A 15,600-nucleotide genomic window follows, 5' to 3' on the forward strand; every position below is an offset into this window, starting at 1 on the left:
GGATACTTGTCATCGGGTACCGCTTGGCAAACCTCTGAGCTCTTCTGTATTATACTTTAAACACAGGAAGGAATACCTCTGTGCTGGGCCTTGGAAGGCTCTGGTTTTCCTTGAAGGGAATATAATTTTGCTACCCCCGGGTCTTTCACACCCAACCATTCTATCAGTTCTTTCTTGCTTTCTATCTCGGCTCAACTCAGAAAGGAAACTTACCAAGAGATTTATTGTGCCAGCTTCTGCTGCCCTCCTCAGATAATCTTTATTGTAACAAAACATAAATATTCTTCTCCCCAGAGTTCCCTTGGGACAGTGCTGTTTCTCTCACTTGGTCCTTATTAGATCTGGGGCACTTATTAAGACAGCAGTTTGCTCTATGTTTTTAAAGCTCCTCTTGTCACATGAGCTCTTTGGCAATTGCGGCTCCATATTTCTGTGACCCTCATTACAAGAAATATATTTTTTCTCTGGACATCACCATGTTACTAGATAAAACTGCAATGAATTCTCTACAAATTACAAAGACTGGTGACTATACAGTTACCCTCGCTACAGTTCATAGTTATCCCCTTTTCTTCCCTTACCCCAAGATTGTCCTTCATGTTCCTTTAAAAGCCCTAATAATCTTGCCATTTTCCTCCTCGTTAGACCTGCTCCTTCAAGCTATTGTGGGATTCCACCATTTAACTGGTTGGAGGGGTCAATGCACAACAGTGAAGGAGTCCCTCCCAAGCAGAGACAAAGTTCATCACCTATTCATCAACCTCACATTTCCTGCCAGGAACAGCAGTGAGAGAATGAGACCAGTTTGTGAACTTATACCCTTTTATAGCAAAGCAGAATTCTATTAGGAGCCGTCTCACTTGTTCAAGATCCTTCATTTTCTTTTGCTTCACAAAGACACTCTGTATCATCATGACCCAACTTGCGAGTGAATTGAGATGTTCCCTGATCAGCAGAGGGGATGAACTTTTGCCTCACAATATGCTGAGCCTGCACTTTGTGTCTCCTTGTTTAACAGTAACAATGGCTTGTGATCTGTTTTGGACAAGAATCCTCTCTACATCACAAAGCTGATCCTCACAAATCAAAACCATGTACTAAAGCTCTGGGTCTTCTGTTCATCCTTCTGCTGTATCTAATTTCCACTTCCAAACATGCTCCTGTCTGCCTGTGCACTCAGGAAGCTGCTTTGAACCACAGCACACTGGTGCTGACAGCACCGATTCAAACACCAGGAATGCTCATATTAGGCCTGATTCTCTTTCCCATTTACCTCAGTTTCACACTAGTCCTAACTCCATTGAAGTCATTCTTGATTTATAGCAGTGTAAGTGAGGGGAGCAGCAAGTCCTCCACATGTGCACACACAGTACTCCTCCCTGGGGTTTTTCCCTGTCTGAACTGTGAACTCGAGGCTGAGAGGTGTTGCCCGCAGGTCTCCCACGACAGCGATGATGTGCATCTAAGCAGCACGCTCTGCTCCCCCTAAACATGGGTGTTTGTGTTTTACTGAAAGCTCAGACCCAGTCTTGTTGCAAAGTGAAATGTCATCACAATATTGCAGCCTTACAGTCCTGCCCACTGGGCAGTTTATATAAACAGTAAATACATACTTGAGGCAAACCAGTGGTGAGAGCCTCTGACTCAGAGGACCACAATTAAAAGCAGATTTACAGACCACATTAGGGCGCACTGAATCTCAGAAGAATTAAATATGATAATTTCAGCTTTTGAGGTGAAGCTATATGATCAACTGAACCTTTGAAAACTTGCAGTACCCGGGCAGTCAGCATACGTGGCATCTGGGAGGGAGTAAGCAGCCACGTTTTCAGTGCCAGGGCTCTGGAGACCAGTCAGTTTCTCAGAGGCAGTCAGGTTTCACATCATTTTTAATGTTATCCTGTCCCCTAATCTAACACAAGAAATCATAAGCTATCAAGAAATACAAAATGACCCTAGAAAACTGACCAGGCCACTTTTGATAGGAGCAGGTTCTCCTCTGCCAAAAAGCAAACCTTTGTGAAGAGTGGGGCAAAGAACAGAGAAAGGAAGGGCTGAAGTGGGACGGGTGGGATTTTGACCAGAGCTTTCACGGTACGAATTAGGGTTTTCAGTGCCATGTGTGCATTGTGTGGAATATGGCCAACACCACTCAACATGATGCTGTATCACAATGGCTGGAAAATACAGAGATATTCTAGAATTTTCTTCAGCTTGGTTTGATGAATGGATATTTCCTTTTGGGCATTATTAGGACAACGTCAGGGAGCAAGGTAATATGAGACCAGCCTGGTGATTGAGTGGAACATTCTGGATTGGTTGCCTGTTTTGTGGGGGCTGGGAAAACTGTTATCTTTCAGGTGGGCAAAGGATCCATTTAGCATCTCCTTGTAGTAACTCGGGTGAATGATCTGGGAGTCACCAAGATGGGATTTGTGTGTGGGGTGTGTGTGTGTGTGTGTGTGTGAGAGTGAACCCTGTTGTATCTCATGTAACTCTATTGACTCGAAGAGGTAGTGGCTGAAATGTGCTGGCTAGAAGGAAGGGAGTGGGAGGGGCTATTCAAAATAGGTAAGGAGAAAAACGGCATGGAAACTCAGGAGCCTATTTAGTTTCCCTTCTTCAAAACTGAGCATAGGTGAGAAGGGACCTGACTATGAATTCAAGTACATAGAGAGCAAGCATATGAGGTGTGTAAGAAATATATTTCAAGCCTCTTTCTTCTGTCCCCAGAATTGCATCCCCAAAGTCCCAATGGCAAGTTCTTTTCAGAACAGAGCATGCAATATTGGATCCACATCCTTGTTTCTTTTGCATCAGAACTGGGTCCAGTTAGACCATTACCCACAAACCTTTAGTGTAAGGATCTGATTAGAGCGCAGGGCTGCAAGTGTTGTACTTAGGTATTCCTAGGGGATAGTGAAGACACAGTGACACAGAACTGGGTCAGTTAGATACACCACATCATCAAGAGAAAAAAGAACTTTACTGGCCTGACTGTTCTGAGACCAGGTTCCATTCCCAGCCCTGCACTGGCCATTGTGATTTTGTAACATGGTCTGATGACCCAGTCTGTCTTTAAGGATTATAACCCTGTAACCTCCTAGTATGTTCTCTTTACCCACGAGAATGTATGTCCTGTTTGCTCATGGGTTACAAAATCGACTGATGGTTTAAAAAATGGGCCAAGGCAGGTTAAGAGGGAGCCCTGACTTTAAATTTCCCTTCTTTAAAAAAAACCAAAAAACCAAAAACCTGTCCCTGTTGTTATATTTCTAATTCATTGTCCTGCCCATGGCATCTGATGATGGTAACTGCTGCTTGTTTGAACCAGACAAATTCTAAGTTAGCTAAAAAAGTGCATAAAACTATTTAAAAAGGGACTTTTCTTAATGTTCATTTCCCTTTTTAAAAATCTTATAATGAGGAAGAGAGGGATATCTGTGCATAGGCTTGTGCACATCTACTATTCCCCTCCCCCTAGAGCCCTCTGGCTCACAGGTATATTCAACACAGGAAACTGGTCTGAGGGCAGTTGTTACACACACTTCAGAAGCTCTGACTCAGACAGGTTAAGCACCTCCATACCACTTTTTAAAAGATTGGATTTGGTGCTCCTGTAGTCCTGGATAGAGCCAAGCAGGGCACTGGCGGGCTTCCCTTGCCTAGCTTCACCAATGTGCGTCATAATTCTAACCTGTAGCACCTCCTGTGTTACAGTCCTGGGCCTTTTTAAAGTGGAGACTGCCAACTATTGATTGGGTGGTGGTGGTATTTAAATGTGGACCAACATCCAGCAATGACTATGAATTGAGACCACTTGTGACCTCAGTCAGGTATAAACTGAGGTTATGCCTCTTAATTTGTAATCAATTTCTCCATTTCCTAATTGTGTTGGGTCCCTGCCACTGCTTGTCACTTTGAACAATGTGGACAGTCTGGAGCCAAGGGCTGTAATGGAACCCAGGACACTGCTTAAGTGAACATTGTTGTTAGCTTTTTTTTTTTAACATAACAATCTAGTGAGATGGCTTGTCTAAATAAACACAGCTGACCTTCTATTATTGTATCGGGGCCGGAACACACGACCACCCTTCTCCCCCCAACACCCAGATGCCACTGACAGGTTTGCTATCTACATGCAGTCTTCATACCAGAGTCTTGGACCACCCCTCACCCCACTTCTCTCTGGGCCCGGGGCCAGCACCCGATCTAATTGTCCAAAGACTTTTGAAAAAATAAATAGAAAGCTTTTAAGCCTGTCTCCCTGTGCACAGTGGTTACAAGTTTCAATTCTCTCATATGATGTCCTTCCAGTGCATTTCCAATGGCTTTTCAGAGCTAGAGTTGTTTTTAGTTTTGTTTATGCCTGGTTAAATTCTATCCCTATAATCCCCTAAACCCCATGATATACTCCCGTCTCTCTTGAAAGGGCAGGATGGGGAAGCAAGTGGGGCTACTTCCTGGGCTTAATAAGATTATTACCAAAATAAATAAGTGTCCCTCCCCTTTTCCAAGCAGTGATGTGCAAAAAGCCAGGTGGCATCTACAAGATTACAGGGAATTCACTGGGAACTGTGACAGAACTGAATGTCTAACTCTAAATGTAGACCATAGGCATTATTTACCAGGTAAAGAATTTCTACCCCGCCTCCCTCAAAAAACTTCCCGCCCCTCAGTGAATACATGGACTTGAAGCGTTCTAACTATAAATACATAGGCTTTCCAGGCACACGGCCAGTTTTACCCATTGCCTTTTGCTGATTTGCTCTTGAAGCCTACATTTCTGCAGCCCTTTATGGGCCAGATTATGCCCTCTGGATCTGCACATGGAGGGGGCCACCCATGGAAGTTTTGCCCAACTTTAGCTCAGTCAACTCTGCAGCACCATCCCTCCCTTCGGGCTCTATAGAAGGCTCTCCACATGGTCCAGGGCCTGTGCTGGATGAGGAGAGGGCAGAGAGCAGAGGGGCTGGGAAGGGAGAGACGGCCAGGACAGTGCAGAATCAGGGCAGAAGATGCCCATTGTGCCCTGACTTGGCCTTATGCAAATTAGGTGAAAAAGATAACAGAGCCCTTAGCTGTATGACATTTTCCCTGAGGCCGCCCATGATGTCCTAGCCATGCTGCCAGCGAGGGCACTCACTAGGGTCCAGAGATGGTTTGGAGGCACAAAGCCTCTGAATGACCCTAGATTCCAACAGATCCCTAGGGATCCACCAGGTTTAGGGGTGCAGCCCGCATCCTTTTTCTCATGAGGCAAAGCCCACCTCCTGACGGGGGGGGGTTCTCCCTGAGGGCATGGGATGGGTATATATCTGGAGGTCTGTCCTAGTTTAAAGGAATGAAATAAAGTTGTAAATCCCTCCTAGAAAATTCTATGTAGTACATTCCAACAATACATGTCAGTCAGTAAAATGGCACTCGTGGGACACATATGATGGACCTCATTAATGAAATATCCTATAGTCTCATATAAAAGCCATTCAAATAGACTAGGATTAATGTGCAGGAAGCCATGGGACAGTTAATAACAAATACTGCTTACCCTGTGTGGGTAGTCTCCACACTGGCCCTGTGAAAGGAGGGGATTAAAAGAAAATAGTTTAAACTGTGAATGCAGTGAACTAAAGTAGGTATATGGGGTCAGAGCCACAGCAGGTAAAAATCAGCATGGCTACACTTGCAGCTATGCCAATTTATACCAACTGAGCATCCAGCGTATTATCCATTACCCCTTTTCTCCCCAGTGTCGTCATTTGTCTTTTGCCCAGAGAGCCACAGAAAGCAATGGACAGACAGACAAACACACACTCTCTCTCTCGCTCTCTCTCATTTTGAAATGTACCCAAACTATCATTTTATAGGATTTCCCAGCATATAACCCATCAGATTTTCATTGTAGCTGCTGGGTCTTCACAGTTGGGAAAAGATTTAGAAAAAAACAGGATCCTAAATTCATATTTAGGCACTTAAATAAATGGTGATTTTCAAAACTCTTGAGCCAACATCACTCAGCACTTTTGAAAATCAGACCTCTTATTTAGAGGCCTACATGTGGATTTAGGAGACATGCTTTTGACTTCTAGTTTTGGAAACACTGTATTTTGTTATTAGTGTCACAGTCTTTTTCTTAAAACAATTTAGGAAAAAATAAACAAAACCTCATCAAAGCACCTAGGTCTCATGTTGCTCCTTATCCATTGCTGCTTTTAACTCTTCTTCATGCTTTAAACGTATCTGTTCTGATTTCAATGTGACCATGTGGAAAACATTTTAGCCTCAGTTAAAATTACAAGTATGGTCAAAAAAGGCACTTTGGTATAGCTAACATTGGCTTCCTATCTCTATTCTGAGTCAGAGTTGCATAATTCAGTGAAGAAAAGAAGTTTTTACCGTAAGCTCTTTAGCTATAGAAGAGCAGGCTGTATTCCATTCAGCCTCAGGCATTATCAACAGCATTTCTAGAGGAGTTCTCAGTCCATAATCTTTGGCATTGGTCATGACAGGAGTTGATGTATGAAGCGGGGGGAACACAGCTTGATTTTCAGATGTCCACAGGATAAGCCCACAACTAGAAAAATCTTGTCTGTTTTGTGAACTGACCTAATTTGCTCTGAAAGCCATAGCTGAAGGCTATGGAACACCAAGATGAACCACTCAATCATTTCCTTGCCTTTTAAATGTCATTATAAACCTAGCTCCCATTAAAATTACCTTTTCTCCTTTTTGTCCTGGAGGTCCCTGTGAAAGGAAAACAATAAAAAAATTAATTAAAGAGCACTGTGCCTATTAGGGGAAAGTGCCAAAAGAAGGTAGATTTACAAGAAGGTGATAAGTTCAGCACTTACCGGCTGTCCCTTGGGACCAGCAACACCCTTTAAAAAAATACATTGTTGTGAGTTATATATATGCTTATACATTCAATGACAGGAACATTAAACATCTCAGCATGTGGTGTGTACTCAGATGGAAATGTGGCTTTTAAAAAAGTCTTTAGCCAAAAATTTCTATGGTAGATCTCAGTTCCCCTTGCAGTGTTTCTTACACTAGAGGAGCGAAGATGCACAAGTCCTGCAGCTTTACTGAATGGGGATGCCAACAGGAGAGTGAAAAATTAAGTAGTTATATGACAGCCACCCTCTTGGCTGACACACTGGGAACTGAAGCAGGGACTTCCAGAACCAAAAGCAAAGTTGATACTGGAGCAACTTATATTCTCTGTGGATCAGCACAGAGGGGCACCAGTAATACTGATGCACCAGAGGGTTACATATTTCATCTGCTCAAAGGATGCTCATCCTCAGCATCTGAGGCTCCCCAAATGAGCCCCCACTTATCTGATGGCCACAATCTTGACTGACACAGCAGGGATTGAACCAGGGGCCTCAGAACTAAAAGTATGAGCTGCTAAAACTCTCTGAGGGGTTGTAACAATATCCTCTGTGGCATGGGATGGCACAGCATGGCATGGCCCAGCAGGGGACCTCTAACACATGCTCACCAGCGGGTTCAGCTTCACCTATAATTTTTCTTTTTTAAGACTTAATTCTTGCTATGTGTTGGGCACCCTCCGTTCATTTCCATGGGAACTGAGGTTGGTTAGTGTCTCTCTGCAGTTGCTCAGCACCTTGCAGCTTCACTCCTGAATAAATTAAAAGCCAAAGTCTGTGTTTGAATTCCTTCATACAATTTTCATTTGCTTAATTGAGAATCACATGTGTGCTCTCAAAGGGCAGCATTTAGCCCTACAGAAGGATGGGATCTAACTACAGAAGCCAATGGGAGCATCCTGTGTAGGTCAGGCCCATTTTAACTCTCTGTTTCCTCAATGTGATGTTTAGGAATACTCTGGAAGCATCCTTCATGACTGGATATAGATTTATTGAGTCTAATGGATTATATTAAATACAAAATATTTAGCACCTTGAGCAGTCAGCTTCTGTCTGGCGCAAACAATGATATGCCCTGTGCATGCAGTATATTAATGAAAGCTACTTGAACAGTGAGGGGACAGAGAAAGACAATTAATTTGCAAAGTAGTGTTAAATCAGTAATTGCTGGCCTTCGCGTCAGGTCAAGCAGGAGTTTGGTGAGGCTGAGGCTTGTACTATTTTGACAGATTCTAGGGAGAAAAGAAAGGGGGAGCTATAAGATTTTACTTTAGCTTCAAGTGGAGAGTAAGAGAGAACACCCACATTGCTTTAGTTCTCTGTCTTGCATATCAACACATGGACTGCAACTCACTGAAACTAGTGACTTCACTGGAATAAACACACTCAGGCAGAATAGCAGTAGAGTTAACAAAATGGATATTTTTTGGAAGAACAAAAACAGTAAAAACTGAGTAATCCAAAGTGTGTCCAGTTACCTATATGTAGCTGATATGGTTGCTGGCTGCAGGGATATTACTAATTGCTGGCTTTCCAAATTACTCATTTGAATAACCTTGTGAACAGTGAACTTCCTGAACCATGTGAAACGTGAAAATTAGAGCTGGCCAAAAAAAATCAAAATTTGAAATTTTGATGAAATGAAGGAAATTAACACAGCTACATATTAGTTTTAAACATCTATATCATTGTGATTTCACAACTAAAGTTCTTCAGATATCTCAAAGTCACAAGGCCTTGTTTAAGACACCATAAAGTACATGCCAAGTTGGTAGCATTAAAATTAAGCCATTTTGGATTTATCAAGAAAAATCTGAAAAATCATCTTAATAAGTGACAAATGTGCTTTTTGTTGTTGTTCAGAAAACCCAAAATCTACTAAATGGGTTTTTATGAAACTTTCCATAAACATTCACTTCTGAGATGAGTCCAACCATGAAACATTTCAGTTCCCAAAGTATTTTTAAAGAACATACTTAGTAACTGAACATAAGGCTTAATAATGGAAATGACATTCCCATGTATAACTATAGAGTTGCTATTGTAACATGATGATACAGGTACTCATCATGTAAAAATTATAGATAAATCTCCCAGCTTCTGCTATCATGATTTTCTTATATTAGCTAGAAAGTTAGTACGTTAGCAGGAATTTGGGTGGTTAGTATGCAGAGATTACTCATTTCATTTGAGTCAAACTCTAGTTAATGCCCCTGAGGAGAACCAATACAACCCCAAACCAATCCACTTCTCCCTGAAGATACACATGTAATTTTTACCATCTCCCCCTTCTGTCCAGGATGGCCCTGAAAAGGTAAAAGAGTGTGTGTTATCATTATAGAATCAGGCCTAAGCACTGCATTTATACATCCCCATGCTGTGGCTGGTCATTTCATTTTGCTTATTCTTGACACCAAGAAGACATAATGTTGTGCCCATGTAGCCTCACAGCAAGTGGATCATCACTTCTGATCATTCTCCTGAATGAAGCTTTGCTGATGAATAGCATGGACATGTGGTAAGGTATTTAGACCCTCCCTAGAGGTTGACAGGAAGGGGTTAATGCTCTCCTTTGGATTAGAGGAAGGAGCACAGCTGTCTGCCCCGAGTGCAGTGATGTGTAGGGTAGCAGTGCTCTGATTGATTAATTATCCCCAGCAGAGTATAAGAGGGATGCTTCTGGGAGCTGCTGAGGGATGTTTCTGGCAGTGAGATAGGATCCTTAGTATGCAGTTTGGGGCTAGGAAGAGCACTGGGTGGGGCAATGTGGTTTCTTTTTCTTTCTGAAACTTGGTTGCAGTGAGATACAGTTTAGACTTTTCTTTTGGACATGCCTGAAACAACTCATGCCTTGTTTCTTGACTGTGGTTGGGAGAAACTCTGCAGTATCTGTTTCCCTTTTAAAGGGGCAGAACATTATTTACATTTGCCTGTTTTACAACAAAGCTCACCACAAAAGAGGCTTGAGTGCCACAAAGGCCTTCAGAATCCTTTGCTGTGCTGGCTGACTTGTTGCAATGTGGGGGAGGAATAAACCATAATGTTCAATTAATAGCTAGTCTAGGCTGTAGTGAGATGATATCTGAAGCTTAGGAAACTCATTCTATTTGTCTCTGTCTCTCGCTGTCACTGCTGGAGGTGGGAACTCAATTGCTCAGTTAAGTTTAAAGGGCAGCTTCAGGGATAAGTGCTAGTTCATAGGTGAAGCAATAGGGTAACCAGAAGAGCAACATCAGTAGGGCACCTTCCATGATTTGCTGATGCTCTGAAGCCTCTCCAGGGGAGTTTGGTGGTGGTGTTCTCCTGTCCAAATGGGCATGCACACACTTTGCAAAATAATTCTATACAAATTAACCTCTTAACAGCCTGGCTCAGAGGACAGGGGAAGTACTAGACAAAGGGACATGGACAGGGAGAGAGAAGCTGTGAGGGAAATGTTTCACTTACCGGTTTGCCATCCAAACCAATTGGGCCCTGAAAGAAAAAAGGAAGAGCTGATGGGAAACTAGTTCATTGGTGGTTTATACATTTGCCCCACAAATCTGGGTGGAGACTTAGTAGGATGCAGATGGATTACACAGGATATGGCAGAAAGAACAGTGAAGGAATGATGTGGCTGTGACTTTAAACAATGAACCCCTTGAGATGCAGAACATAGGAGAAAGAAAGCAAATTGACTAACCCAGTGGAGTGCTGCTATGTGAGAGATTTCTTATCCTGGTCTCTCACTGGTGGGGTGTGCTGCAGAGCCAATGTAGCCATCGCTCAGTCCCATGGGGGAATTTCTTGCCTCAGTCACTAGTGGCCTCTGGCTAATTAAGGAACTATCTTGATGGGCTCTGAATGGCCCTTGCAGTTTTCCTTGGCTGGAAGGATGCTGGCTGTGATGCAAAGGCTCAAGTGTGTGGGGCTGTGTAGGAAAAATGGGGGTGGGGGGTTCCTCAGGACTCTGGCAGGATGACTGAGAAGTCGTGGAGAGGGGCAGAAATGAGGGGAGAGAAAAGGATAAAATGGGAAGATCGGAGTCATGCACTAAAACACCTTTCAGGGTCTGGGCCCTGGTTTGTTTTTATTTTAACTCGATCTGGTCTTGTTTGCTCTCCTTATGCTTGGACATCAAAGTGTGGCGAGATCTGCTTCTCCTCAGTGCCTTGCTCCTACTAAAGTGAGGGTAGTTTGCAATTATTGGCCACCTTTCAGAGAGGCAGGACAGAGCATCCAGTGCTCAGTGAGCATGGAGACTGCAGAGTCCTCATTTTTTTTTTCAGTCCAAGGCAATTGCCCACAGATCTGTGTTTATATACAGCAAACCCTTGAATTAAAAACTACCAAGCCCTCAGCTGAACTGAGCAGGCTGGCGGGTGTGTGTGTGTGTGTGTGTGTGTGAAAGGTAGTTCAGTTATCATAATAAATTAACAGAAAATACATAATGAATACGGAGTTTTGGAACAGAATAGCTGCTGTGGATGGTGCTGCAGGACCAACCTGCCAGCAAGTGTGGAGCTGAAATGGAAATTTCTTCATCTTCAGTATCTGTTTTTCATGTCATGGCCCACTCAGGCTGTATCTGTAACTTACAGTGCTGCAAAAGAAATTCCAGCCATGCTTTCACCCTCTTCCCCTCCTGTTGCCTGGGCTTTCAGTCTAGCAAGGTCAATAGCTGAGCCACACAGCACAGAGCTGGATGAATCTCAGGGGCTCTTTGTTATTACAATATCACATTGGAGTTCATTAAGGATGGAATTTCACTTACCTGGGGTTTATTTTCTTTATTTTGGTTGTTTTGGGGTGTTTTTTACAGCACAGACCTGGCGTCAAGCATGGTATTTTAACATTAGGGTTTTTTAAAAATTTAATTTCCTTTAGTGTTGTATCTTTGTTTTTTAAGGCATCATTAAAAAGAAAAGAAAATAGTAATGAAACAGAAAAAACCTTTTCAATTACATTATATTGGATCCATGGTTTTGGATGGAAATGCTGAAAGGCACTTAGCTTTAGTGACACGGGCTGGCAATATTATACACTTGTACCTCATAGATTAACAGTTCCACTTACCGGAAATCCAGGAAAACCTCTCGTTCCAGGCTGTCCCTGAGAAGAATAAAATGGAGACAGAGAGGTTTAAAGAAATCTGAGAGCAGTGCAACATATCTTCCTAAAATTGCTCTGCAGGGCCTCAGGGTTTGTTATTTTCCCCAACCTGATCTCTGTGTAATATCACTGCAGTTCTCAGTATAGTCACCCAAGACTCAAGTGTGTTTTAAGAAAGCAGGCTACCGGGGAGCCAGGGGAAGTCTCCAATCGCAGCTTCGTTTTGTATGGAGCCAGGACAGTGTTGGAGATGGTCCAATTTGGACTCCGAGTACTTTGTCTGAAGTTTCTAAAGTAATTAAATGGGCGTTCCTAGCTCACACGCTGGCCTTCTGGAGCATTTTCCAACGCCTAAGCTCTCTTTATGGAAATTCCTTGCATAGCCACATGCATGGCCATAAAGTGAGGCGTTTAATACTGAGTGATGTGTAGTGCAATGTGCAAACCTTTGCAGCTCACCAAGTCTATATCATCAAGACAAACTCTATGCTATTGCCCCAGTTCATTAGTTTTACCCACAAAGAAAATTTTGTAGCAGAGATTCTGCAAAATAAAAAGGGATTGTATGTAAAGTGAATGGGTGATGTAAACAAGCCCCTTCCCTGCTCTTTTTTTCCAATAAGTCAGTTTCTGATTGTCAATGCAAGATCTGAATCAAACAAAATGCAGCAAGTATTGGCAGATTACACAGTGGAGTGACTGTCAGACTACTTGTCATAGGCCAGGCCTAAACGCGAAACAGATGTAACCGCAACCGGCAATTTTATATAACTTTTTTATATCGATTTAAATGGCCTCTTAAGACTTATTTTAATTCCTCTTTACGCCAGCCAGTATATTAACAGTAGAGTAACATATAGTGGGTATCGAGATTATCGGATTAGGCTATATATAGTGTGATCTGACACTCAGTGGATCCACGGACCGCCCTCTGCTGTGCGCTGGTTGTGATCGGATGCAGGAAAAGCAAAACGGAATTGTTGCCAGGTGGCTTTCTGTTTGCCCAGCCTTGGAGCGCTCATCAGCGCAAACCGATGTGGCGCGAATCAAAGCAAAAAGGCGGCATGCATGTGATGGCGGATGTGGCAAATCCAGGACGTCAGGGCAGATCTATCAGAGAGCGCTTTCACAGAAGAAGAAATTCAGAATCCTTTTTAAAAATCTCAGAAAAAACAGCGCAGCAGAGAGCAAGCGACAGCGTGGAAAAGAAAGCAAGGAAGCCAAAGAATCAAATGGATGCTCATGGACTGGAGACTGGGAGATGGACTATCCCACAGTTCCTGCCGCCCCCTCGAAAATATTTGCATTTCTGGCTGGGCTCCAAGTATGTCCAGAGGTCAGCAGTGTAGTCCACACAGGTCCCCCCCCCCCACCCCCACCCACCCCCACCCGCCCCTCTCCCACTCTTTTACATGTCACCTATCCTTACTCTCTATCTTTACTACATGACGATGCAGCACTGATGCAGCCATGCACAGCATCCCCTCCTCCCTCCTCCTGGCTCCCTCGCTCCTATGATGAAATCCATCCTCCAAATCCATCATCAGCATCAAAGCTGGAAAATCATCAGATGAAATCCATCATCAGCTGCAGCAGCTGTCCATCCAGCTGTCAGCGTGGCCCCGCCATGCTCCTCATGGCCTCTATTGCCCCTAATGGATCTGGTGGATGGATGGTGCAAATGTGCTGCATGGCAGCAAATCAGGGCATCAGCATCCATCCCCCCCCCAGCTGTGTGTATCAAAAAGAAAGGTTCAAAAGAAAAGAGCAGTGGGATCCTGACTCTCACCTCTATGCTGCCTTCTGCTGTACTCACTGCTTAATGTCCTGTCTGGCTATCATAGCAGCAGCAGCTCACAGTCAGTCAGTTCTTCTCTGTCAGTCAGTGTGTCTTTATTAATTCATTCATCACAATTCCACACACAAGTAGGGGGGGGCCAGAAGGGGCCAGGGAAGAAAGGCTGGGGAACAAACAGGAGCACAGTGGAATGTTATACAGATAGCCCTGCTGATAGCACACAGAACAGCAGCTGCTCTCACTCTGCAGCTGTGCTCTCTTCTCTTGGTTCTTGGTGCTCTTAGTTCAGCACTGATTCTATTTTTATTTTTAGAAAGGAGGGATTTTTTAGATAATTTCAGGAGGGATTGACTTTCTTTTGCTTCCTGCTTTGCTTATGCGCTTTTGCAGCTAAAGCAAGCTAATGGTACAAAAATGGCACAAAATAATACGCTGTAAACCAATCAGTTTTTGCGCTCTGGCTTTGGCTTTTTGCTGCAGCAATGGCAAAAAAAAGCAGCAAGCCATGGTCATCCTCTCAGCCCATCATCCTCAGTTTTTGATGGATGGATGGCTATGGCAATATGGCTCTGCTGTGCTCTAGCAAATGCAAAGCAAAAAAAAAAAGCGCTGCTGCAGCGCTGCTGCTGCATCTAGTACACATATCACATACACATACGATGAAAGACAAAACAAACACCATGATTGCCATCCATGATTGGCATGCTGCCAGGCCAGCCAGGAAAAAAAAGGAAATGCTTGTCTGCGCTTTTTTCCCCAGACGAAGGAGTAGTAAGACACATTTGACCACCACCACAACCGACAATTTTTGCCCCATCAGGCACTGGGATCTCAACAACAAGAAGTTCCAGGGGGGGGGGGGGGGGGAACGGGGGATATAATAGATATAATAGCCACAGTGCAACGCTCCAGAATCGACGCGCGCTAGCGACGGGACCATGGCACACACCACCGATTTAATGTGCTGTAGTGGCGCGCCACACATTTTTTAAAAAAAATTTTACAAAAAAGTTTATGCAAAAATTCGAATATCCCGTAGTGTAGACGTACCCATAGATTCAACCACATGCAGACAATCAGAGGGTGAAAGCCTCATGGCTGCTAGTTTGCAAAACACTAAGTGCCAGAGCACAGATATCCTACAAGTCCTGTTTATTTAAGGGTATCTTAAATCCTGATTTAGCTAGCGATGTGTGAGCCATCTTGGAAAGAATAACAACAATTTTCAGTCTGATTCTGAAATTAAGCTGTTTAGATTAAAATAGTTGAATGAAGTAAATTCTGTGCCTCCCTCTTCTTCTCTGACCCCTGAAATCCATTTTGCAATTTCAATAGGTCTTGTTCTCTCTGCTGGGCTAACTATTCTCTTGAGACTTTGTGCATTCTGGGACTTACCAGTTCTGAGCTGGGTGAGGTGGGGAAGGGAAATACCTTCTAGGGCACTTTTAACCTAGGGAAGTCCCTAAGCATAGAAGATTTGAATGAAACAACTGCTGGGACTGAACATAGATTATGACCACACCTTTGATCCTCACAGTGGAGTATCAGTGAAGGTTCAGGGCTGTTTAGCAGTTGAGGCGAATGACTTGGGAGCCGGATGCATGTTCAGAATGGGAGAGAAGAATTTGGGAGGTCAGGTGAAGGATCTGGCTGGGTTGGGAGAAAAAGGGGGTGCAGAGGCGCAGCGAGCAGTGGATAAAGAAGCGTTCATGATTTTGGTGGGGCTCTTCGGAAATTGTGAGCCTGCGTGCTTTTTGAATTCCTCCATCACTGTAGTTAACAGTCCTATGCAGTAGCAAGGGATTAGCTCACTAGACA

The 15,600-nt window shown here is 43.6% G+C and overlaps 1 protein-coding gene across 1 annotated transcript in view; it reads right to left on the reverse strand.

Moving 5' to 3' along the window:
- Positions 1–15,600, reverse strand: part of COL13A1 (collagen type XIII alpha 1 chain) — a 164,133-nt gene that overhangs the window by 72,311 nt on the left and 76,222 nt on the right. The window contains exons 8-13 of the mRNA XM_039546112.1: positions 11,949–11,984; positions 10,341–10,367; positions 9,173–9,199; positions 6,852–6,878; positions 6,718–6,744; positions 5,549–5,575 (exon numbers count right to left, since the gene is read on the reverse strand). Coding sequence (XP_039402046.1) covers positions 5,549–5,575; positions 6,718–6,744; positions 6,852–6,878; positions 9,173–9,199; positions 10,341–10,367; positions 11,949–11,984 — 171 coding nt within the window. The remainder of the gene's footprint in view (positions 1–5,548; positions 5,576–6,717; positions 6,745–6,851; positions 6,879–9,172; positions 9,200–10,340; positions 10,368–11,948; positions 11,985–15,600) is intronic.

The sequence above is a fragment of the Mauremys reevesii genome, linkage group 7 (genome assembly GCF_016161935.1).
Source record: "Mauremys reevesii isolate NIE-2019 linkage group 7, ASM1616193v1, whole genome shotgun sequence".
Classification (NCBI taxonomy): Eukaryota; Metazoa; Chordata; order Testudines; family Geoemydidae; genus Mauremys; species Mauremys reevesii.